Below are 26,325 nucleotides of genomic sequence, written 5' to 3'. Positions count from 1 at the left end.
GTGATGGGTGCTGGCCTTTTGCAGAGGTGTTAAACAGCAAGTTGGAAGGCCATGGCATTGTTTAAGGATGCCATGTGTTCTCCCGATCAACTCAACTAATGTTATAAAGGATAGATTCTTTTGGTCCTATCTCTCCCTGCTGCTTGTGGAACGTTATGGAGTGTAAACTGACGATCAAGATTCTTCACATTGCATCAATGCACATAATACCATTGTGTTGAAATGTAATGTGTAAAGTGCTTGGCCATGTCCTAAATAAAAGATAGACTCGGATTTGTATATAAAGCTTTACAAACTGACAATGTTTCAAACACCTTTACAGTGGATTGCGTTTATATAGTATAGTCAGCGCTCGAATGTGGGAAATGCAGCAACCAATTTGCACAGAGTAAATTCCCACAAACAACAAGGTGATAATGACCAGACCATCCATTTGAGAGAAATTGATGGAGGGGTAAATATTGGGCACAACATCAGAGAGAAAATCTCAAAGAAAAAAACGCCTGTAGGATTTTTTATGGCACCCTGAGTGGGGAGACAGGACCACATTTAAAGATTTCATCCAAATGATATCCAAGCTGGAAACATGGAGAAAGATGGCACATGGTCCAATAAGAAACTATATAGTCTTTCAAATCTGTTCCAAGATACTTACTGTCAACTACAGCAGTGGTTTGAGAAAGGAAGGTTGGTACATAACTAGGAATTGTTTCTGGTCTACTGGGAATATCACTGGATTTATAATCCAGAGGCCCAGGTCTGGGAACATGGGCTCAAGTCTCAGCATAAATTCAGTTAATAAATCTGGAGTTAAAAACTAGCCTAATGATGATCAAGGGTCTGTGATTATTTTAAAAAGCCCGCTTAGTTAGAGGGAAGGAAATCTGCCCTAATATACCCGGCCTACACAAGACCCCGGATGCGCAGCAACATGGTCAATTCTGAACTGCCTTCTGAAATGGGTGATTCAGTTCAAGGGCAATTAGGAATGGGCAAAAAATGCTGGTCCTATCAGTGATGCCAACATCACATCAAAGGATAAAAAAGGGTCTCAGTAGCTGCTCTGAGAAACTCTTCAATCTCATCAACTTCTTTCTCTTCTGCCTCTTCCATGCCCAACACCTTTAGTGCCTCATTGTTCTATTCTCAGTAGGGTAGAGTTGTCTTTCTGTAGATGGGACCTGTCTTATCCTGTTCACAGTATTGTGCTGAACTCTGAAATGTTTTGAAAAGTGAGCTGAATCCCTGCAAATAACAACCAGGGCCCCCACTGGGCAGTGAGTGGCATGCTGCTGGTTTGATCTCATGGGTGAAGAATAACTAGCAAATCTGACTTGAATTTTGACAGCAAAGCCTAGCCTGAGTAATTAATTTATTAATAGCTCCATCAGACTTGGAATGAAGAGCAGGAGGCTAGGTTAATCACGACCATGTTGGAATCAGACAAGGCCGTACTGCAGATAACGAGATGCCGAGCTGAATGAACACAGCAGGCTAAGCGGCATCAGAGGAGCAGGAAGGCTGATGTTTCGGGCCTAGGCCCTTCTTCAGAAAAAGGGTTTAGGCCCGAAATGTCAGCCTTCTGCTCCTCTGATGCTGCTTGGCCTGCTGCGTTCATCCAGCTCGGCACCTTGTTAGCTCAGATTCTCCAGCATCTGCAGTTCCTGCTATCTCTAAGTCTGTACTGTCAACAAGTCCTGCAATATTTATTGATGTACTTCAGCTGCACAACCACAGGGTGGCAGCAAAGGTCCACAAAATAAAACTGTGCTGATCAATTTCTGCAGTTCCCATTATCTCCGATCAATTTCAGTATCTGGGCTTAATGAAAAATTGACTCTCATTCACACAGTGCCTCAATACACTTCCCAGGCACAGTCTCAAATGCTTCACATGATGCATTATTCAGACTGTGAAATGTAGACAGACCAGCTGCATTCTAATAACTTGTCATGAAACGAGCAACCAGTTTTCTCTCTCCATTTACTGGGGGTGACGTCTGAGGGAAAGTTGGTGGTGAGCATACTAAGTGGACTTTCTTGACTTTAAACTGCACTTTCCCCTCTAAGGTTCAACTGAGCCAGAGGAATTAAACGTTAATGGAAAATTGGCATCTCATACAGCATAGCTCAGGACTGCCAGCCTCACTATGTGCTGAGGTTGCTGGAATTGAATGCACAAACTATTGAAGCAAAAGGTGAGAATGCCACCCACAAATGACATGCAAATCACAAACTGAATATTTTATCATTTCCCCGAACACACTTCGGAAGCCGGCAGTACTTGAACCTGGGCCTCATGGTTCAGAGATAGGGACATTATAGTCACACCAAAAGAGATCTTAACAGAGTAACCTAAGTTTAAAACTGATCACCTGTAAGCATCAGCTGTTCTCAAGGAGTCTGCATGGTTCCTGTCTAATCACCTTTACGCATTATGGTTTCAAGGCCACATGAATGTTCTAACTTTATCATTTCATCCAGTGCAGTATTGCAGCAAGTTCAACAGGACATGCTACCTCGGAATGTTAAGGCAATTCAAACAGACCTGCTCCCACACATTTCATTGCACATTTGGGTTGTAGACATCTCAAAAACTACATTCAAGCATGAGGCTGCAGATGCTAAATGACCAATGGCACTTTCAAAAACTGGAAAAGAGTGGATTTTTGTCCAGTAACTCTGTCAAAGGACATGAAGGCAAGGCTGCATAATGAAGTTGTGAGAAAGGTCAACTGTAATCTAGCTGAATGACAAGAGCAGAATTGAGGTGCAGTGCGACCTACACCAACTCCTATGTTGCCGACCTGGGCAGAACAAGCTGACTGGCTGCCTGCTGGGCTATGTGATTCTTAGTTGCAACCAAAATTGATCTTTCAACTGAGGTCACACATGATCCACCACCTAACAACTGCTGCATTCACAGCTCACTTAACATCACCCACTCATACTCTCCTCCCCACCTATCTTCTTTTCTCTCCATCTTCGGTCCGCCTCCCCCTCTCTCCCTATTTATTCCAGTTCCCTCCCCCCATCCCCCTCTCTGATGAAGGGTCTAGGCCCGAAACGTCAGCTTTTGTGCTCCTGAGATGCTGCTTGGCCTGCTGTGTTCATCCAGCCTCACATTTTATTATCACTTCACATCAAACAACTTTACACCTTTTTTTGACAACGACAAGCTGTTAGATACTCCAAGATGACAAAGTGTGGAGCTGGATGAACACAGCAGGCCAAGCAGCATCTCAGGGGCACAAAAGCTGACGTTTCGGGCCTGGACCCTTCATCAGAAAAGGGGGGTGGGGAGAGGATTCCGGAATAAATAGGGAAAGAGGGGAAGGCGGACCGAAGAAGGATAGAGGAGAAGATAGGTGGAGAGGAGAGTATGAGTGGGGAGGTAGGGAGGGGATAGGTCAGTCCGGGGAGGACGGACAGGTCAAGGAGGTGGGATGAGGTTAGTAGGTAGGAAATGGAGGTGCGGCTTGAGGTGGGAGGAAGGGATAGGTGAGAGGAAGAACAGGTTAGGCGGGGGGGGGGGGGGGGGAAACGAGCTCGGCTGGTTTTGGGATGCAGTGGGGGGAGGGGAGATTTTGAAGCTGGTGAAGTCCACATTGATACCATTGGGCTGCAGGGTTCCCAAGCGGAATATGAGTTGCTGTTCCTGCAACCTTTGGGTGGCATCATTGTGGCACTGCAGGAGGCTCAGGATGGACATGTCGTCTAAAGAATGGGAGGGGGATTTAAAATGTTTGGCAACTTGGAGGTGCAGTTGTTTACTGCGAACCATGCGTAGGTGTTCTGCAAAGCGGTCCCCAAGCCTCCACTCGGTTTCCCCAACGTAGAGAGAGCCACACCGTGTACAGCGGATGCAGTATACCACATTGGCAGATGTGCAGGTGAATATCTGCTTGATGTGGAAAGTCATCTTGGGGCCTGGGATGGGAGTGATCTGCTGTACACGTTGTGGCTTCCTCTACATTGGGAAAACCAAGCGGAGGTTTGGGGACTGCTTTGCAGAACACTTCCCCTCGTTCGCAGTAGACAACTGCACCTCCCAGTCGCGAACCATTTCAACTCCCCCTCCCATTCCTTAGACGACATGTCCATCCTGGGCCTCCTGCAGTGCCATAATAATGCAACCTGTAGGTTGCAGGAACAGCAACTCATAATCCGCTTAGAAACCCTGCAGCCCAATGGTATCAATGTGGACTTCACAAGCTTCAAAATCTCCTCTCCCCCCATTGCATCCCAAAACCAGCCCAGCTCGTCCCAGCCTGCCTAACCCGTTCTTCCTCTCACCTATCCCCTCCTCCCACCTCAAGCCGCACCTCCATTTCCTACCTACTAACCTCATCCCACCCCCTTGACATGTCCGACCTCCCCGGAGTGACCTATCCCCTCCCTACCTCCCCACTCATACTCTCCTCTCCATCTATCTTCTCCTCTATCCATCTTCAGTCCACCTCCCCCTTTCTCCCTATTTATTTCAAAATTCTCTCCCCATCCCCCTTTTCTGATGAAGGGTCGAGGCCCGAAGCGCCAGCTTTTGTGCTCCCGAGATGCTGCTTGGCCTGCTGTGTCCATCCAGCTCCACACATTGTTATCTAAGCTACAATTGTACTAAGTCTGTATAAAGGTGACATAGGGTATTGGCTGAGGACTGGTGAAACACAAAGACACACTCTTCTTCAAAATAAAGTGTAAAGATAAGCTTAGAATTTACAGGCCAGTCGGTTTAATTTTGGTGGTGAGAAACCCTGCAGAAAATATAATTTTGGATAAAATTAATAATAATTTGCACAATAGTAGGTTAGTTAGTTTACAACAGCATGGATTTGTTAAAAGAGGGTGATTCACGGTTAGCTAACTTGGAGGTTTTGTTTGAAGAGGAAGCATATTGATGAAAATAATAGCGTTGATGTGGTGTACGTGGACTTCAAAATGACATCTGATAAGAATACTGCACAACAGACTTGTCAGCAAAATTATAACTCAAGGTATGAAACAAGTCAAGGACAGCAGCCACATGGATGCAAAATTAGCTAAGTGACAGGAAAGATAGAGTAGCAGTGAGCTGATATATTTTGGACTGCTGGAAATTCCCCAAGGCTTGGTTTCAGGGCCCCTACCCTTCCTGGTATATTTTAATGGGCTAGATTTCATCTTACAGAACACAATTTCAAAGTCTGCAGATGACATTAAGCTCGAAAGTATTGGGAACTGTGAACAGGCTGGTGTTAAACATCAAAAGGTCATAACACAATGGACAATGAAAGGAAAAGTGACAGATGAAGTTTAATGCAGAAAAAGACGTGATTTATTTTTACAGGAAGAAAATGAACAAACTATACAAAATAAAAGGAGATAATTTTAAAGTGGATATACGAACAGTCAGACCTGGACGAGTATATGCACAGATCATTGAAGGTGGCAGGATAAGTTGAGACAGCTGTTAATAAGGTACATTGTATTCTGAAGTCTTAGAATACAGTCATAAGGTACAGAAACAAAGGAGTTATAATAAACTGATACACAATACTAGTTCTGCCTCAACTGGAATAGTACATCCAGTTCTGAGCACCACACTTTAGGAAAGATGCGAGTGCAGTGAAGGTTCATGAGACTGGTTCCTGGGATGACGATGTTCAGTTACGATGATAAGCTAGGGCTATTCCCCTCAGTTAAGAGGACATTTTCTAAAGGTATTCAAAATATTGAAGAGACAGGATGGAGTAGACTGGGAGAAACCATTCCCACTGGGGTTTGGCAAAGGCAACAAGAGGAAGAACTTTTTCATGCAGAGAATGGTTAGGATCTCTGAAAGCTTGCGTTTTCAAATAAACTGGACTATAACCCAGTGTTGTGTGACTTTTGATCTTGCCCACCCCAGTCCTATATCATGGCTTGAGAGTGTGTCAAGTATGGCTTTCAAAAAGGAATTGGATCATTACGTGAACAAGAATAAATGCCAGACCATGGGGTAAAGACAGGTGAGCGGCACTAAGTAAATGTCAATATTTTGGTTTCTAATTCAACGTTCTTCACAGACTGCTGCTCTCTGCTGAATGTCAATTTAAGTATGACAGCTTGGTCTCTTCCAATTTACTGCAATTTATTTTTCCATCTCTAAGAAACAAGTGATCCTTAGGAGCATCTGTAGGGACAATGTGTCCAAGTCACTGGCATAAGACTTAAACTCAGACCCACTGGGTACATAAACTGAATCAAGCTGGCTCACAGAATGTGATGAGGGGGATGTTGGAAACTCCTGTTCTCAGAAAATGCTGGAGGGATCTCAACCACCTCTTAGCTGCTCAGAGAAGTCCTCCGTTTGAAACCAATGCCACGGCATACAAGCTAAGCTTGATCCTCGACACCCACACAGCTTCGTCTGGTTTTGTGCGGTACACATGCGCTGCGATTACCTGGTTTGATTTTCTTAACCACCGGCTTCCTGTTTTTGTCCTTCATCTGCCTGATGTCGAGCAAGTCGTGAGGGTTACCATTGTGCTGTGGCCAAAAATACACAAACACCCTGGATCCACTACTTCCACAGTCTATTACCACTCCATAGTTGAGGTCTGCATCATTGGTATCTGTAGCTTCCATATCTTCAATTCTGGCCAGATACCTGTAAAAAAAAGGCATTTCTTCTTTGGAGAAACACAACTAACTGGGTTCTGAACATATTTAAGTCGGACTTGAAATGTTAATTCTGTTTCTCTCTCTACAGATGCTGCCAGACTGGCTCAGTTTCTCCAGCACTTTTTTGTTGCTTTTATTCCTAACTTCTCCAATTTACGTTCAATTAAACTATTAGTTCAATGTACTCTCATGGCAAAGTCTGATATCTGGACGTATACATGTGGTTCCATCATTATTTATTAGTCATGCAAAAGCAAGTATGGAGATGGTGGTACTGAGGTAAAAGCCTTCTCCCTCAGCCTTCTGCTCCACTTGCCCCACATCAACCCCACCACAATCTAAAAGTTCAAATTGTAAAAACATGGGGTTAATTTGCATGAGATTATAACTCAAATTAAGCATTTCAAAAATAGAAGACATTTTATTGGTAGTTTTCATCTGCACCAATCAGGATATTTCACAAGAATGCCAATTCAAGGGAAAAACATTTACATTAACACGTATAACCATATTAAAATGTTGACTTTCCCTTTTACTTGGTATATTTGCACAGCATCCTGATCAGTGCAAGACAAAACGTTTTAACAAAATGTATCTTTTTGTCGTAACACAGGTTCTGTGCTGCTGAACAGATGGAATTAATTAATGGAACAAGAGCAATTGAGACTCTAAATGCTCTCCGCCAGCATGAAAGGACATGAGTAGCTGCTAACACTGTGCAAACCTGAAAAAGTGAGGGCTAATAGTTCATGAGATGACCCGGTTAATTTAACTAAAAATAAAAGAGGCATTTGAGGGCAATCACTACAGTAAAGAGCAGGGTCGGGAGACATTAGTAGGATGGACTGGAATCATGGTAAAAGTATCAGAAACATTATGGAGGGCTGCGTCGAAACAGCAGGGGAGTACAACTAGTGAATAGCCCTTTGAAAGAGCTGGCAGTGGCACAGAGGACTGAATGACCATCTCCTGTGTAAAAGAGACTTTATAAAGCAATATGACAAGCTAGATAGACATAATCAGCAAAGCGTGGCTACTGGCATTTGCTGTTTACAACAGATTCTAGACCAGATAGGCCTGTATCATATTAAAACATCAGAACAAGACATTCCAGTACAAAAGGTACTTGCCATGCCTTAATCAGTCTCTCTGGGCAATAGTTATGTTAGTTACAAAATCAGAAGTTGCTCGAAAAACTTAGCAGGTCTCATAGCCTCTGTGAAGAAAAATCAGAGTTAACGTTTTCGGTCCAGTGACCCTTCCTCAAAATGGGTCTTTTGATTTTTCTTCATAAATACTGCCAGACAAACAGAGCTTTTCCAGCAATTTCTGTTTTTGTTCCTGATTTACAGCATCTGCAGTTCACTCAGTTTTTATTTAGTTATGTTAGCTAGCTGTGTAAATGAAATGTACTGTAATATCAGTAAGCACGGAATGGAAGTCTGTGACGTCATTACGGTCTGTGTCATCCTGTCTTCATGGTATGTGTTGCACAGGCTTAGTCATTATAAAAACATAAAAGGTATCAGTAGTCATCCTCAGGAGGCTGACAGCAGCAGTAGCTAGCTGGTGCCAAACTGTCACAAGTCACAGCAATTCTTCAAGGAAAAGGTAGGGAACATTAAAGTACTGCAGCTCTGCTTCTTTGTTGTTTACATTAGGACACTGAATTTGGAGCCCTCCAGCCCCAATCTACATTATTGGGTCCTGATCCATCTCTGGTGCAACAAAGCAATAGACAACCTCTAACTTTAGGTCAAGTGAGCTGCCTTTAAAGTAGTTAGATAACACTGGACTCACTGGAGTGGTAATAGGAATGATCAAATCAGAACTGGATGCTCGTTCACAACTAGGCCAGGCTTTGGTTAGCAGCAGGAAACACGATATCAGCCTAATGGTCAGGTCCACTCGCTCAGTGGATTCCATGAGAGAGTGCACAATGCCGACTGAGGGCAGGCTGAAATGTAGCTGGTGGTAAAGCATCTGGCAATGTGGACTACACAGGCTCACATATAAACGGCACTCAGTCATGTAAGGTGCCAGAGGCCTGGTAGCCAGTAAACACCTGTATTTGACATCTTCGGGAAATACAAAGTGAAATTAGGGATTTGCTGGGGGTACGTCAGAAGGCAGAAATTGAAAATTGGCAGGTTAATGAATAAAGGCTTAGAGTACTTGCAAAACGTCTGGCACTACAAGTACAGCTTCTCTTGGGGCATTTGTGCATTTTGGCACATAAACTTTGATGAAGCACTAAGTAATAGGAGTGCTTATTGAAGCTCCTATCATGATAACAGCATCTGAAGGGCTTGTATTAACTAGAAGAAAATTGATATTGAATATTGCTTGTAGCATAAGTTTAAATCTCCAAAGATTGCCAGCTTTCACATTAGTAAGTGGTGTCAAAAGGTGTCTAGTCACCCTCAGACCCCACCAAAGAACTAAATTGCTGCATTACCTGTATTAAATTTCAACCAAAGACAATCTTGCTCTTCCAAGTTGTTGGTTCAACGCCATGTCAATTAGTATCTGCTGCCGACAGACTGCAAAATGAGTGGGAATTGCTTCCGATTGCTCCCTCTAGATCATTAGAAATCGAGTGTGTGTTCACTGGTAACACTGTTTATGCCCAATGTAATTTGTTTCTGTAAGCAAAAAATTTCACTTTCCTGTTGCTGCATGAGAAATTCTATACTACTTGGTCATAAGATGTTGTGCAGTGTTGAAGTAAATCACATTAAGTGCATGGAGATTGACCTTATCTGCAAATTTTCCTTCAATTTGGCTAAATTATATCACAAGAGAACTGACGGACAGCTTTACTACAAAGTGCGTAGCTCATCATAGAATACTTAAGGAGCAAAGTACTCAAGTACAGTGTGCATTAGCAAGCAACGTAACAATAATCAATTCAACTGGTCATTTGGCTTCCGGATTCAGATTGTTGAAGCAGTAAATTGAAATTAAATAAAACTATCCTGGCAGCATAGCAAACTCTCCTGAAAAATGCAGAAACTGGTAGGTTAATCTGTAATGTTTGTTTCTCAATTTGATCAAAATGTTAAATTGCGAATATACTTTGTTGATTTCTCTGCCAAGGCATTCCTTGTTCATCGTCCTGAATTCAAGATAATTTTTAATTTGATTTATTGTAGTCACATGCAGCTAAGTAGAGAGAAAAGCTTTGTTTTGCGAGCAGTACAGGACATTGGGTTGCTTAGACAGAGTGAGGTTCACATGTTACAACTGCACGGACTCTACTCTTGCTCTATTCTATAATCATGAAGCTTGAGTTGCCTCTTAGTCTTCAACCTTATCCAAGCTTAACGGCATCCAACTTCAGTCTCAATTTTTCTCACACTTGTTACAACTTCTATCTTTCGATTCTTTCATGACACATGGACATTACTGGCAATTTAGCATTTGTTGCCCATCTCAAATTGCTCTTGAACTGAATGGCTTGCTCAGTCATTACAGAGGGCAGTTCAAAGTTAACTGCATTGCTGTAGGTCTGAAGTCACACACAGGCCAATCCTGAGCAGATTGGCAGTCTTAAAATGGCAGATTAGAGACTAGCTTTCAATTCCAGACCTACTAATTGAATTCAAATTCTATTAACTGCCATAGCTAGATTTGAAGTCCTAACCCCACAACACGACCCTCAGGTACTGGATTACTAGTCCAGTGACATTAACACTACAACTTGAAGTTTTCACCATTATGAGCCTGAACACCAAATAAAAATAATCAAACATCTTGTCTTAAATTTCTATCCACTACATTTGGTTTGATTCTTAATCCGGTTACAAATGGTCTAACAGTGAGCACTGGAGAGGTTTGCTCCATTTCCCATGACAGCACAATCCATACTTCACAGACATAGCAGTGTACATGAGCAAGGTCAGCAACAAATGAAAATTAAATAGAAATCCCATACAGAAGCAAATACTTAATGATTTACAAAGATGAGTACAAATAATGATACTTCTAAGAAATGTATACCTGGCTCAAAGACTTTCTTTTAAACTAAGAGAAGCCAACACAAAAAGAAAGTTTTTAAAATTAATTGTAGTGATTGCAATTAATATCTCAGTAATAACATTTCATACCAAGACAATAAAGGCATCTAAAGGTTTAGTAGAAGTCTACTTTAAAATTGCTGCACTACTGCACAGCCGAAAACAAATCCCTCTGTAGAAGTATTAGCATAGGTCACAACTTCAATTCTAAAAATTTCAAAATGAACACACCCTAGAAGAAGGTCCCACGGACAGCGAGCACAGCACTATTTGAGCTAACAGCCTCTGGACATGAGCAGAAACCTTCCACAAATCAATTGCCACTTCCAATTCACACTACACATGAGATGGGCAGTAGACTGAGCATGCAGAGATAAATCCTGCATGTATTGCAAGGCATCTGCAAACAACAGGCCCATTCCACTGGCTGAAAAATGTGATGTGATGCTTTCACAGGCAATGAAATACCTTTGTAGCTCAGTTTGCTCTGGTTTTCTATCATCTGTTGATTCTTACAGAACTTGTCATCAGTACAGAGATACATGATCCTTCAAACATTTCAGCTGTCACTAGTCTTCTTCAAATGAAAAACGTTTGCAGTCTCAGTGAGAATGACATCCAGTATCATTCTTTAATAGCTTCCCAAAATGGAGGGCGCCATGCAGTTTGTAGGCATGCTGTTTAGTGTGTGTACATTTGTGCAGTCCTTGGCAGTCCTGTTTGTTACCCCATTTCATACAGGAGCGAGATGATCTCAACCAGGTAAGAGGCAAGGATGGTCCAAGGCCAGGAAGAACTGGGTGCAAAAGAAAGTCACAAACGCGGACCAATATTACTTCAGCAAATGAGCCAATGACAGACGATGCTGGGATGCTTCATCTCAAGTACAATCAACACATGTTGGGTTGGTGGTGGGGGAAATGTGCTCAAGAATGCATGACATTTGCAGGGAGAGGGGGAGAAAGAACTTATAGTGAACTGAAGGATAAAAGAAAAACAGAAGTGTGTTTTTTTTTAAACCAAAGCAGCACAACATCAATCACTACTGAAATCTTATGTCCTGCACTTGAGATCAAATTGGTACTTCCCTGCAATCACAGCCTGGGCACAGGGCTGCTTTCAATAGGAGGAAGCCGTTCCCATCAAAGCACAGAGAGAAGGTCACTGTCAGATGGAGCAATAAATTGGGACTTTACATAAACTGTCACAATTGGGAAAGAAAATGTACAACAAAGTACAATGTGTGCTGATGGGTGTAGATTACACAAGGAAACATTCTCTGGGTCAAAAATTTGATCCGTCCAAAAATAGGCTATTGCTTTGCAAGAGCGGGGGGCCTAATAATAGTTGGTCCTTAATCTTGCAAAGCTTCTCTGCACTCGCTTCTCAACCATCAGGAAAATCTTAAAGGAACACAGTACAATTCGCTGAAGAGGTCAGAGGTGATTTCCTTCTTGAGAGTAAGGATAAAGAGAAATATTTTAAAAATAAGTTTATAATTGTCGTCAGCTTGGTCTCACTCGACCATACAGTGTAAGCACCGCATCAAAATGAGTAAGTTAGAAATACTTACAGGGGATCTCCAGTTTACGAACATCCGACTTACAAACACGTGCACTTGAGAATGTCAATCCAAGCAGGGGTACATGTACATTATTTTTAAAGATTTGACATATGAACGTTTTCTTTTACTTACAAAGTTATTTTATATTGTCCTACATTGTGTTCCAACTCACGCACAAATCAACTTGTGAAGTGACTCAAAAAACAGAACCCACTTGCAACCCAAAGGGACTGCTTTTATGTCATTACGATAATGCAGGTTGACACACTGGGTTAATGAGCTACAAATTTACTTTTCATAGCAGTATAGTTTGCCCATGGGAAATAAAGTGGAGGTGCATTTTACCAACAAACCTGCAAGATTCTGAAGATATTTGACAGGGTAGATCGCAAGGGTATTCTTTTTCTGGCTGAAGGAACCGAGAATACAAACATGCAATCTCATGAGAAGAGGTTGATCATTTAGGACAGATCAGGAAAGAGTTCTTCATTCAAAGGACAATAACTGTTAGGAATCGTCTACTCCAGAGGATTGTGGTTGATCAACCTTGAGTAAATCTAAGATTGACATTGATAGTTTTCTTGATCTCCCAGGGAATCAAGGAATTTGGCAGACAGAAAGGAAAACGGATTAGAGATATACACCATTGTGTCAATGTTCGGTGCAATTTCAGGGGGTGTTTGTACACAAACGTCATGCAAATTCTGTACTCGCCTCACCTCTAAAATATGCAGCAAAATTTTAAATCAATTAAAGCCTGTATTAATGTACATTACCAACAAGCAAACAGCTGGAAAAAAACTGAACTGCTTTAACCCTTTCTCAAAGTAGAATCATCTAAGTAGAATCATTAATACAGTCAACACGGCTTTGTGAGGGGTAGGTCATGCCTTACAAACCTTATCGAGTTTTTTGAGGATGTGACTAGAAAAGTTGATGAGGGTCGAGCTGTGGATGTGGTGTATATGGACTTCAGCAAGGCATTTGATAAGGTTCCCCATGGTAGGCTCATTCAGAAGGTCAGGAGGAATGGGATACAGGGGAACTTAGCTGCTTGGATACAGAATTGGCTGGCCAACAGAAGACAGCGAGTGGTAGTAGAAGGAAAATATTCTGCCTGGAAGTCAGTGGTGAGTGGAGTTCCACAGGGCTCTGTCCTTGGGCCTCTACTGTTTGTAATTTTTATTAATGACTTGGACGAGGGAATTGAAGGATGGGTCAGCAAGTTTGCAGACGACACAAAGGTCGGAGGTGTCGTTGACAGTGTAGAGGGCTGTTGTAGGCTGCAGCGGGACATTGACAGGATGCAGAGATGGGCTGAGAGGTGGCAGATGGAGTTCAACCTGGATAAATGCGAGGTGATGCATTTTGGAAGGTCGAATTTGAAAGCTGAGTACAGGATTAAGGATAGGATTCTTGGCAGCGTGGAGGAACAGAGGGATCTTGGTGTGCAGATACATAGATCCCTTAAAATGGCCACCCAAGTGGACAGGGTTGTTAAGAAAGCATATGGTGTTTTGGCTTTCATTAACAGGGGGATTGAGTTTAAGAGTCGTGAGATCTTGTTGCAGCTCTATAAAACTTTGGTTAGACCGCACTTGGAATACTGCGTCCAGTTCTGGGCGCCCTATTATAGGAAAGATGTGGATGCTTTGGAGAGGGTTCAGAGGAGGTTTACCAGGATGCTGCCTGGACTGGAGGGCTTATCTTATGAAGAGAGGTTGACTGAGCTCGGTCTCTTTTCATTGGAGAAAAGGAGGAGGAGAGGGGACAAAATTGAGGTATACAAGATAATGAGAGGCATAGATAGAGTTGATAGCCAGAGACTATTTCCCAGGGCAGAAATGGCTAGCACGAGGGGTCATAGTTTTAAGCTGGTTGGTGGAAAGTATAGAGGGGATGTCAGAGGCAGGTTCTTTACGCAGAGAGTTGTGAGAGCATGGAATGCGTTGCCAGCAGCAGTTGTGGAAGCAAGGTCATTGGGGTCATTTAAGAGACTGCTGGATATGTATATGGTCACAGAAATTTGAGGGTGCATACATGAGGATCAATGGTCGGCACAACATTGTGGGCTGAAGAGCCTGTTCTGTGCTGTACTGTTCTATGTTCTATGTTCTAAGTGAATACGATATTATAATGAATCTTCTTATTTTAAAAAATAGCATGAGTGCTGAAAAATCTAAGCAAAAACAGAAATTGCTGGAGAAACTCTGCAGGTCTGGCAGCATCTGTGGAGAGAAAGCAGACTTAATATTTCAGGTCCAGTGACCCTTCCTCAGAACACTTGCTGGACTGGAAACGTTAACTCGGCTTTCTCTCCACAGATGCTGCCAGACCTGCAAGTTTCTCCAGCAATTTCTGTGTTTGAGTTTTTCTACTTGCTGAGTCAAAACTCTGGAACGCTCTACCCTATACCTCAGCTCAGATTCAGCACAATTTTCTCAAGGGGGTAGAGACAGGGTCAAAAGCGAGTTTTGTCGGTGATCCCCACATCTCGAGAAGAGCTCACATTTCAGCAAGCCTTCTTGAACGCAGGTGCAAAGTTGTATTCTCATGCTGTGTTCTGTCTCATTGCTTTTGTCTTTCTGTGACAACAGAAGTACAGACCAAGAGTCCCTTAGGAGTTCAGATAGAAATCTTTTGCTTGTCAGCTGCACACTTTGGTGGGACCCAAGGATTGACTATTCTCTGAAGAACCATCGTGCACCAACACAGTCAAGAATGTCAAGCAAAGAGAGAAGGGGAGGAACATTGTTCAGCAGAACAGTGACCAAATCTTCTGGAACTCAGTTAGTTTGAAGTGTAATTATTGCATGGCAGCCATTTTGCACATGACAATATCCCACAAATAGTAATGAGATAAACAAAACATTCAAGCTAAAGCACGAGAACAAGTAGACAGGACTATGGTATAGAGTCTGATGCAGTCAGCAGCACCTCTGACAATCCAGCACCTCCTCAATGCTGCATCAGGATGTCAACCTAGATCACCTGCCTGGCAAGAGCAGGATCAAGCTCATGTGGTCCATTAGGTATGTCAACACTCACTGCCTAGATATGCGAATGAAGAACAGACACCTTAGCAAGATGTATTGTCTTCCTGGTTCTCTAGAATTTTAATTAACATAAATCTTAGTCCTTAGAAAACATTCCTATGCAAAGTTCCCAATTTAAAAAATTGGATTCATTTGAAACAAAAATATCATGTCAGAAGTCTCTTTCAATTCTTCCTTACATGTAAAGCATATGGAAACAGGCCATATTGGAGAATTACCCTAATTAGCTAGAAAGGTGAACCAGCTGGCCTTCCTTGTGCTCTATTTTTAAACTAAATTATCAATTAGGGAGATTTTATTTCGGTTTACTCCTTCTCAAGGTTAAAACTAGTCATATTTTCCAGTCAGTACAAGGCTGACTTGTTAACTGCAGAAGCGATATTGATGGCCTTGAGCTCACTTACCCTCTCCATGCCCTCTCAATTAATGGCCTAAAAAATGCGCACTGCCAGCACATCTTCTCAAGCCTTCACAATTTTCCAGGAGAAGTACAGTTGTACAGTATTATTAGCAATGCAACTGATCAGTCAGTTCAACAGTGTTTGGGGTCCACAAGGGTCTCCCGCCAGCCCTACTCATCTAACTATACAACACAATCTTCTGTTCCTTTCTCCTTCATTGTATGCATTTCAGGGGAAGCAAGATTATAGGATAACAGAATCGATACAGCAAAGAAGCCATTGAGGTTCATTGGCTCGCTGAGCTGATTTATTGTTTCACGGACTATTTCGTTACCATGCTTGATAACATCATCAGCACAGCCTCTGATGAAGCGTTGGTGTGTTCTCCTGCCTGGTTTTTAAACTCTGGAGTCCATTGAGCTGGATTGCCTCAGTTCCCATTTTCCCTCACAGTGGGGCGTATATGGGGTCGAGTTCTGTGTTTTTATTAATGGCTCTCTTCGTAGAGTGCCAGGCTTCTAGGAATTCCTGTGCCTGTCTCTGCTTAGCTTGTCCCCGGATTTTGGTGTTGTCCCAGTTGAATTGGTGGTTCTCCTTATCCATGTGGATTGAGATGAGTGAGGCAATCCAGCTCAACGGACTCCACAGTTTGAAAACCAGGCGGGAAAGCACAACCACGCTTCATCGGAGGCTGCGCTGATGATGTTACCAAGCAGAGTAATGAAACATCTGCGGAACAACAAACCAGCTCGGCAAGCCAACCAACCACAAGCCAAGCTACAAATCTAATCCAAAACCTTAGGGAAGAAGCCATTCAGCCCATCATGTCAGCACTGGTTCTCTGAATGAGCAATTAATCTAAATTCCTGCCTTCTCCCTATAATCCGGCACATGTTTCTTTTTCAGATAAGGATCTAATGTCCTCCTGAATGCCTTGATTGAATCTCACTCCACCATACTCACAGGCAGCACATTCCATAACTTAACCATTGGGCTGCGTGAAACGGTTTTTCAATGTCTCCATTATTTATTTACTCGATTGCTTTGTACTGGTATCTGCTCATTCTCAAACTCGTACAATAGTCTTACACAAAGAGTCTAACTTTTCATTAAAAGCATGTTTTGTAGAACTTGAACAAGGAGAATAAAGGTTGTGCATCATTTTGTTTATGAATCTTGGAGACAGAGTGAGGGGATGAATTCCCTTCGCTGTTGGAGCAGTCTGTATTCTAACTGTGTTATAATGGCCCCAGATAAAGAACGGTCCTCGTCAATTTGAAGCCACCAATTTGGATCCCGCACCCCCCCCAAAAAAAAACAGGTCACTAAATTATATGGCAGTTCCTTCCCAGATTGAAGGTTGAGAGTTGAATTATTACGTGAGAACTCAATCTAGGTTGACACTCCAGCAGAGCACAGAGGGTGTTCTACATTATCATGCTTCAAAATAAGTCTTGTTTGCTATTCAAGTTAATCTCAAAATCTTGATGGGAAAACCGCATGTTTACAGATTCTGGGCACGATGGATACTCATCCGGACCTCTCCTGAGTCACTCTTGTGCTGGAGGCAGTCTCATCAGATTCCTCTAGGGTAGCACTGGCCACAGAAAAGCAAAATCACTCACTGAATTGAATTATTCTGTTTCAAAGTGGCACTCAATCAAAGGCTCTGAGCCCTAACTACATTCCAGTTACCACACTCAAGAGTCCACAACATATCATGCTAGTTCAAGTACAGCTACAACACTGGCATATACCTAACACTGTGGAAAATTGCTCAGATATGTCCTGTGCATTAAAGTAGGGCAAATCCATTCCAGCCAATTAATGCCTTATTAAATCGCTTGATCAGCAAAGTGATGGTCATCAATAATGCAGTCAGGCAACACCTGCTCATCAATAACAGCACACAGACACTCAGTTTGGGTTTCACTAGGGCCACTCTACTCCTTACTTCATTACAGTCTTGGTACAAACACCAATCAAAGCAGCTGAATTCCAGGGGTGAAGGTAGAGTGATTGCCCTTGACATAGAGGCCACATTTGACCAATTGTACCATCAAGAAGCCTGAACAAGGCTGGGAATCAACAGTCTCCACCAGTTGGAGTCACAGCCAGCACAAAAAAAGACTGCTGAGGAGGTTGAAGGTCAGTCGTCTCAACTCCAGAACATTTCTGCCTCCTCTCCATCAGAAATAGCAATGAAGACCGATGACTACACAATGTCATCATCGCACACGTAGACGTTACTATCATTAAATCCCCCACATTCTTGGGGATCAACATCCTGGGCATTACGATTGATCAGAAACTTAACTGGTGGCTACCGCAGGTCAGAGGGAAGAGGTCCTGCAGTGAATAGCTCATCTCCTGACTCCCTAAAGCCAGTTTACCACAAGGCACAAGTCAGAAATGTGATGGAATATGTGCCACTTGTCTCAATGAGTGCAGTTCCAAATTCAAGAAACTCATCCAGATCAAGGCAGCCCACTTGATTGAAGCCACATCCACATGCATGCATTCACTCCCTCCACAATGCTTAGTCACAGCAGTGTATACGATCTACAAGATGCACTGTAGAAATTCACCAAGGTTTCTTAGGCATCACATTCCAACCCACTACCATTTCCATCTGGAAGACAAGGGCAGCATATAAAGGAACGTACCACCTGCAAGTTCCCTTCTAGGCCATTCACCATTCTGCCTTGGAAATATACTGCTGTTCCTGGAACTCATTCTCTAATGGCATTGTGGGTCTTTCTACAGTTTTTGGACTGCAGCAGTTCAAGGTGGCAGCTCAACTCCGCCTTTCAACGGCAATGAAGGATAGGCAATAAACACTGGTTCAGCAAAGCCAAGCCTACATCCCATAAATGAATAAAACCAAATTCAGATATAGCCACAGCCTATCCTTCATCTGAAAATACAACTAAAATATATATTAGGAACAAAAACAGAAATTGCTGGAAAAGCTCAGCAGGTCTGGCAGCATCTGTGAAGAATGCAATCAGAGTTAACGTTTTGGGTCCAGTGACCCTTCTCAGAACGCGTCATCTGATTTACAGCATCCGCAGTTCTTTCGCTTTTTATAAAATATATATTAATTGCATCTGGGCAAGCTAATAAATGGCAAATCATGTCTGATTTGTGCAATTCAGTTGTTATCCAAAATCACACTTCCTGCTGTTTCCCTTGGATTCCCATCCCTTAGTGAAAAAGGAATGTCTCAGCAGGCTGCCCAGAGGGAGGGGGGAGGTTCTCCAAATGATAATCAGGAAGTTTTCTTGCCTCTTTTTCACCTGACGCCAGGAGATTTCATGGGGTATGGAATCAAAGTTGAGGACTCCCCAGACAATTTCTTCCCAACTGTTTATCCCTGTTAGGTGGGATGGGACAGGACAGGACAAGACATCCTCAGAGATGGTGATAGTGATGTGAGAGACATTGTAAAGTATGATTCTGTGAATATGACTATGAGAGGCTCTTTCTTGACTAGCCTATAGGCTGGCTTTCCTGATTTTGGCATAAGATGTTAATAAGGTGGGGTTTGATGGGTTGATAGCATTGTATTTGCCATTGTCATTCCCAAAGCCTATGTTGATGACAGGTATCCAACCAGCTTCATTCCTTTGCTTAGATTTCATAGTGGCATTACACAATGCAGCAGCTTGCTTGGCCATTTCAGAGGGCAATTAAGAATTAACCACACTGCTGTCACATGTCATCTGGAATAATCAGATTATGTTTATGGGGTTGGTTGGGTAAAAGGTACCGAAGTATTCAATCAGCAACGATCATACTGAATGGCAGACAGGCAGGCTCCACAGTCAGAATGGCCTATTCCTGTTTGTACGTCTGTTTGTTCCAAACAGGATGGCCGATTTCCTTTCCAAATGGACACTAGTGAACCAGGTGAGTTTTAAAAGCCGCAATTAGCAGTGGGCTGGTATTCCCAGGCAGCCTTCCAGGCAATACTTAACTGGGTGGAAGTGAGAGGAGTTAGGGTCCATCTGATTAGATGCCCCCGACACCAAATTCACTAGAGGGAAGGAGAGAACAAGATCCTGTCCATTAACTCAGTTTCTCTACTTTGACAGATACCATCAGACCAGCTCAATAGTTCCAGGGTCGTCAGTTTTTATTTAAGATTTCAAGGACCTCCTTGAATTTCAGGCAAATTGGTTCTGATTGTAGGCGCAAGACCATTGAACAGTTACAAACATTCTGCCTACAGTGAAACACCAAGTGATAGCATGAACATAAAAACAGAAATCACTGTAAATGCATAATCAGGTCAGCCCAGTGCTTGGAGACAGGGCAGAGCACTTCACTCTTCTGATAGAGAGTCTTCCTCATAACTGCAAGATACTGAACCCATGATAAAGACTTTAAAAAAAGTGGAAGGTACAGAAGGTATTCATCCACATGAAAGGTAGATATAAACAGTTACGTTTAATGTGCTTAAAATCAATTGTCACCATCCATTCCTTTTGCTTTGTATATTTGTCTAGCTTCCATTATCTAAACTATATCATTCACTTCATTCACCATTCTTATAGTATACAAGCTTCTTCTGAATTCCCCACTGGACTTCTTGGTGACCATCTTATAGTCACCTCTAGTCACCTCATCTAGAGATGCATTAGCAGAAGTTAATCTGCACCTCAAACTATGCCTCAAAAGAAAACAACATCTCATAGGATCATCATATCACAGAATCTGTACAGTGCAGAAACAGGCCATTTGGCCCAACAAGTCCAGACCCAACTTCCGAAGAACATCCCATCCAGGCCCATCCCTTTCCCTGTAACCTTGCATTTCCCGTGGCTAACACACCTAATCTACACATTCCTGAACACTATGGGCAATTTAGCATGGCTAATCTACCTAGCCTGCACATCTTTGGCCTGTGGGAGGAAACTAGAGCACCTGGAGGAAACTCATGCAGACACGGGGAGAATGTGCAAACCCAAGGGTGGAATTAAACCCTGGTCAGTGGCACTGTGTGGGAGCAGTGCTAACCACTGAGCCACTGTGCCACCTATGGAGCAAACTGGAAGAGAAAGGTTATGGAAAGAGAGGTTGAAGGAAACTTTAAAATATTAATCAGCACAAGTATTTTTTAAATTATAATCATGTTACTAATGACAAAGTGGCACACACTATTTACAAAGTCGGTAATGACCTCAATTATCAACAGCTGGACCTGGATCTTCCACCTATCTGTGGCAGCATGCTCGTTCCAGTCCCAGAGATGAAGCAATAGTACATACGTCAATTATTGCTTGTCGTATGAAAAGGAAACTAAGTTTTTAAAAGATTTCAAAAAAAATCTTAACATACAAATTTGATATATTGTTTTTGGCTCACCAGATTCTGGGAAATATTACAGGAAGAAGGAATAATGCCAGTTAGCTTTGATAGAAATCACTGATTGAATTCTTTTTGCTTGGTCCTTGTAGGGAATAATAAATAGATTTGATTGAGTTCCTGCAGAATGGGAAATTAAGACAGGAATAGAATGGCTAACAATCGCTGCATAGCTTGGCAGGAGCTTGTGTCTGAACTGTAGATAGAGCAGGATAGTTACAAATCTTCTATGACAGGTTACAGACAACGATTATGAGTTATGGCTGTGATGTTTAATTTCTACTATCCAAAGTAATTTTAACATAAAAACTGACCTTCTACATGTTCACTTGCAATACATAGGTTGAAATTCACACAACTTACAACTAAAATGATTTTTGTCAGTGGTCTGTTTGCATTATAAATTCTTCCATCCACATTATTAACAGCAAACCGATAACATATAGTCAGTCGGACAGCATAAATTGACCATATGTTTATTACAATTCTCTTCAAGTGCTGTCTGAAATTTATTTCATTCACAACTTTTTCCTCAGAAACTGAAATTTCCACGACCCAAAATAAGGGCTTGGCCAAAATAAATTTAAACGTGTATATTTATCCAATTGGCTGTCTTTTGTCTTCTAATGCTTTCATTAAAATTAGTACTCAGACCTTGGCCTTTCCCAGAAGCCTGGGATTGATATTTTGCCAGTAGTCGCGGCAATGTGCATATGCAGCTTACCTTATTTCTCAAAATGCATTTGTATAGTTTGGCCAGCTGCACAAATCTTTTTATTTCACTAGCATCTAACAGTTTATGTTAAAAGCCTTTAAAAAACAACCTGAAACAGCTAATAACAAATTCCAGAAGCTTAACAGAGATGTTCATAAAAGTTACTCAGGAGTAAACAGCTGAAGTACAATGTTTTTTCTCATATTATGTTACCTTAATTTTCAAATTGAAGAGGCAGTTAATTTCATTGAAATAGGGGTGATGGAGTGAGGGAGAGACATACCGCAGAAACAAAGACAAAGGCATTTTTCTTTCCAGATTTTGAATTTTTTAGAAGTTGAATTTGAAAGCAAATAAAGCGTTGAAGGAAAACAGAAAATTGGGTAAAGGGGCGTAAGTGAAGACTTCAGATGAAGAGGTCTCTGATCTTGTACAATTTGAAAATTGGGACACCAAGAAAAGGCAGATGCAAAATTATGGAAATCATACAGGATGAATGGATATACACAACAGTTCAAAAAGATTAAGAGAATAGACAGTGACAGAAATGGTGAGAAAGAAAATGGATACAATGGAAGAAATCACAGCTAATGAGAATTTGGTGAAATGGAAAGGTTACAGGCAGGGCCGTTTACTACATTATTCCTAAAGCAACTGAAGTCCAGACATGCACAAACATGAATATTCACAGCTTGTTGTCAGTAACTCTATATTTCTCAGAGGATATGGCGTTGACCTTCTGACTGCAATCAATAAGAAAAAGAGAACTTTTCTTACTCTAACCATTTTACTCAAAAAATTGAAACAGTTACACCTTGTTAAATGAGGTTTATATGAGTTTTAAGCAACAGTGCTCATAATTACTGCTGATTGGCTCTGGAAACATAATTTAACACTGAATGTCCAATGATTCCATGATGATAAAACAGTTGTTATATTTAATGATTTGACATGTTCATGATATTTCAGCTTCTACTGTAATCCCAAAGTGCTGCTCAATTATTTATTCTGCTCTGTAACACTTAGTTTACTGAAGTCTAATCCATTTTATAGCCTGACTTGTCTGTGAGAAGACTGGAGTGTGATTGGTAGCCTGATGACATATTTGTTTCTGGCTGCCCAAGGATCCCCCTACTTGATGCCAGATTCAAACCAACATCAGGAAATCTGATTTAAGATCAGTTGCAAGTATCATTGATTTGCCATTCACTGAGTGTGTTCTGGCTAAAACCTTGGCATGCTGTAGCTACACTCTTCCCAGAGTGGTTCTTCCTCATTACTATTGGCAAGAAGCTATGCTTACAGCAATGACAGCCTTACAAAAGCCATTTTCATTATAAATGTGGACACGATTGTACAACAGAAAAATTGAGGACAGAAGAGCTAGTGATTAACATCCATATGTTCTAGGAGCAGTACGGTGGCTCAGTGGTTAGCACTGCTGCCTCATAGCACCAGGGACTCAGGTTTGATTCCATCCTCAGGCAACAGTCTGTGTGGAGTTTGCACTTTCTCCTCGTGTCTGTGTGGGTTTTCTGCCACAGTCCAATGGTGTGCAGGTTAGCTGGACTGGCCATGCTAAATTGCCCATTAAAGTGTCCAGGAATGTGTAGGCTAGGTGGATTAGCCATGAGAAATGCAGGGTTGTGGGAGTGGGGATAGGGGTGGGTGGGATGCTCTTCAGAGGGTTAGAGTGAAATCAGTGGACTGAATGACCTGCTTCCACACTGTCAGGATTCTGTGAATTATCCCAGTCTCACCTAAAAAAACACAAGGTCTTCACTCCCTATTCTTAATTTATTAAGTAATTCATGCTTTTTTTTAGAAATAGTTGTGTTCTGTCCTATCAAACTTGACATATGTATTTACAAGACTTTACACATTATGAAAGCAGTTAACTTCTATCTATGATCCTGATCTCATCCATCTCTACTTCAGGTGCAGCAGGAGAAAATGGGGTAGGTCATTCAAATTGTCTAGCCTGCCACGACATTCAATAGATCACAACTGATCATGCACCTCAGAGCTACTTTCCTGTTCTATCTCCATGTTCCTTGCTACTATTAGTCATGAAAAAGCTATTCATTTTTGGTCTTGAATATGATTAATGATTGAACTTCCACAGGCTTTGAGGCAAAAGAAATCCAAAGATTCACTATAAGATAATAAAATGTGAGGCTGGATGAACACAGCAGACCCAGCAGCATCTCAGGAGCACAAAAGCTGACGTTTCGGGCCTAGACCCTGATGAAGGGTCTAGGCCCGAAACGTCAGCTTTTGTGCTCCTGAGATGCTGCTGGGCCTGCTGTGTTCATCCAGCCTCACATTTTATTATCTTGGATTCTCCAGCATCTGCAGTTCCCATTATCACTGATCCAAAGATTCACTACCTCCGTTGTGAAAAAAATCCCTTTTCATCTCAGTTTTAAATGGCCAATGCCTTATTCTAAGATGACATCCTTTGGTTCTCAACTTGCCAGCCACTGGTAACGTCTTGTCATACCCTGTAAGAAATCCTTAAGTCTGTAATATTATCACCTTTGGGCTGTCTCATGGAAAGGACTTTGCTACCTAACTGTGCCATTCTGATGAATATTACTTCCTGAAATGTTAACCCTTCCTTTCCAAGGCTTGGTTGATCTGCTGTAGAGATGAGATGAATCCACTGAGGGAAGTGACAAGGTGAAGTGCGCAGGCATCTAACATTCTCCCTTACAATTAGGGGTGGTGCCTGAGGATTGCAGAATTGTAAACGTTATGCCGTTGTTCATAAGAAAAGGTGTAAGGCTAAGCCAAACATCTTGAGACCAGTCAGCTTAACTTCTAGAAAAATATTAAGAGTCATATAGTCTAATGTGGGTTAATTACGGGAAGTATTGTTCAGCTGATGTAGTAGAGCTTTTTGATGAGTTAACAAAGAGGGTTGGTTAAGGCAGTGCTGTAGATATGGTGTTCATGAACATTTAATGATGACATTTAATACACGATCATACAACACACTTGTGGGCAAAATTGAAGGTAATGGAATAAAAAGGACAGTAGTGGCATGGATACAAAATTAGTGAGTGATGGGAATAGGGCAATGTTGAACTGATGGTTTTCAATCTAGAGGAAGATTTGAAGTGGAGTTCCAAAGGATCAGTGGTGGGAGCCTGCCTTCTCAGATATATATTAATTGTCTAAAATTTCAGATAAAGGGCATGATTTCAAAATTTGTGGAAGGAAATAAAACTTGGAAACATTGCAAAGTGATTGGAAGATAGTGTAGAACTTCAAAAGGACAAGCTGGAGGAGTGAGTGAGTGGTATCCATAGTCTTACCAGACAATGGGGCTGCTCTCTCTTTACAGAGATGACTGGTGATGATTTAACCTGATGGCTACCATACCGCAGGCGAGGGGAGGGATTGAGGGGAATCCTTAATGGGGAGTGGACAGGTAGTTGGCCAATTAAGTTCATTGTGCAGAAGCATTTGGTGATTCAATTTAGTCAGAAGAACATGGAGAGACAGTATAAATTAAAAGGTATACCTCACACACCGCCCTCGCAATAACCGCCCAAAGAGAATACCCCTAGACCTCACTTACCACCCCACCAACCTCCGGATACAACGCATCATCCTCCGACATTTCCGCCATCTACAATCCCACCACCAAAGACAGTTTTCCAACCCCACCCTTGTCTGTCTTCCAGAGAGACCACTCTCTCAGCGACTCCCTTGTCCGCTCCACACTCCCCTCCAACTCCACCACACCCGGCACTTTCCCCTGCCACCGCAGGAAGTGCTACACCTGCCCCCACACCTCCTCCCTCACCCCTATCCCCGGCCCCAAGATGACTTTCCACATCAAGCAGATGTTCACCTGCACATCCGCCAATGTGGTATACTGCCTCCGCTGTACACAGTGTGGCTTCCTCTACATTGGGAAAACCAAGCAGAGGCCTGGGGACCGCTCTGCAGAACACCTACGCTCGGTTCGCAGTAAACAACCTCACTTCCCAGTCGCCAACCATTTCAACTCCCTCTCCCATTCCTTAGATGACATGTCCATCCTGGGCCTCCTGTAGTGCCATAATGATGCCACCTGTAGGTTGCAGGAACAGCAACTCATATTCCGCTTGGGAACCCTGCAGCACAATGGTATCAATGTGGATTTCACAAGCTTGAAAATCTCCCCTCCCCCCACTCCATCCCAAAACCAGCCGAGCTCGTTTCCCCACCCCGCGCCTAACCTGTTCTTCCTCTCACCTATCCCCTCCTCCCACCTCAAGCCGCACCTGCATTTCCTACCTACCAACCTCATCCCGCCCCCTTGCCCTGTCTGTCCTCCCCGGACTGGCCTATCCCCTCCCTACCTCCGCACCCATACACTCCTCTCCACCTATCTTCTCCTCTATCCATCTTCAGTCCGCCTCCCCCTCTCTCCCTATTTATTTCAGAATCCTCACCCCATCCCCCTATTCTAATGAAGGGTCTCAGGCCGAAACGTCAGCTTTTATGCTCCTAAGAAGCTGCTTGGCCTGCTGTGTTCATCCAGCCCCACACTTTATTATCTTGGA

At 42.5% G+C, this 26,325-nt stretch overlaps 1 protein-coding gene across 4 annotated transcripts in view; it reads right to left on the bottom strand.

Annotated features, from left to right (window-relative positions):
- LOC125462028 (ectonucleoside triphosphate diphosphohydrolase 4-like) overlaps window positions 1-26,325 on the bottom strand; it is an 84,674-nt gene that overhangs the window by 48,943 nt on the left and 9,406 nt on the right. For 3 of the 4 annotated variants that reach the window (XM_059652992.1, XM_059652991.1, XM_059652993.1), the window contains one exon: window positions 6,422-6,627. The exons of the other annotated variant lie outside the window; for it this stretch is intronic. In XM_059652992.1, coding sequence (XP_059508975.1) covers window positions 6,422-6,627 — 206 coding nt within the window. The remainder of the gene's footprint in view (window positions 1-6,421; window positions 6,628-26,325) is intronic. 4 annotated transcript variants of the gene reach the window in all.

The sequence above is a fragment of the Stegostoma tigrinum genome, chromosome 20, assembly GCF_030684315.1.
Source record: "Stegostoma tigrinum isolate sSteTig4 chromosome 20, sSteTig4.hap1, whole genome shotgun sequence".
Lineage (NCBI taxonomy): Eukaryota > Metazoa > Chordata > Chondrichthyes > Orectolobiformes > Stegostomatidae > Stegostoma > Stegostoma tigrinum.
This window is presented reverse-complemented; position numbering and strand designations above follow the sequence as displayed.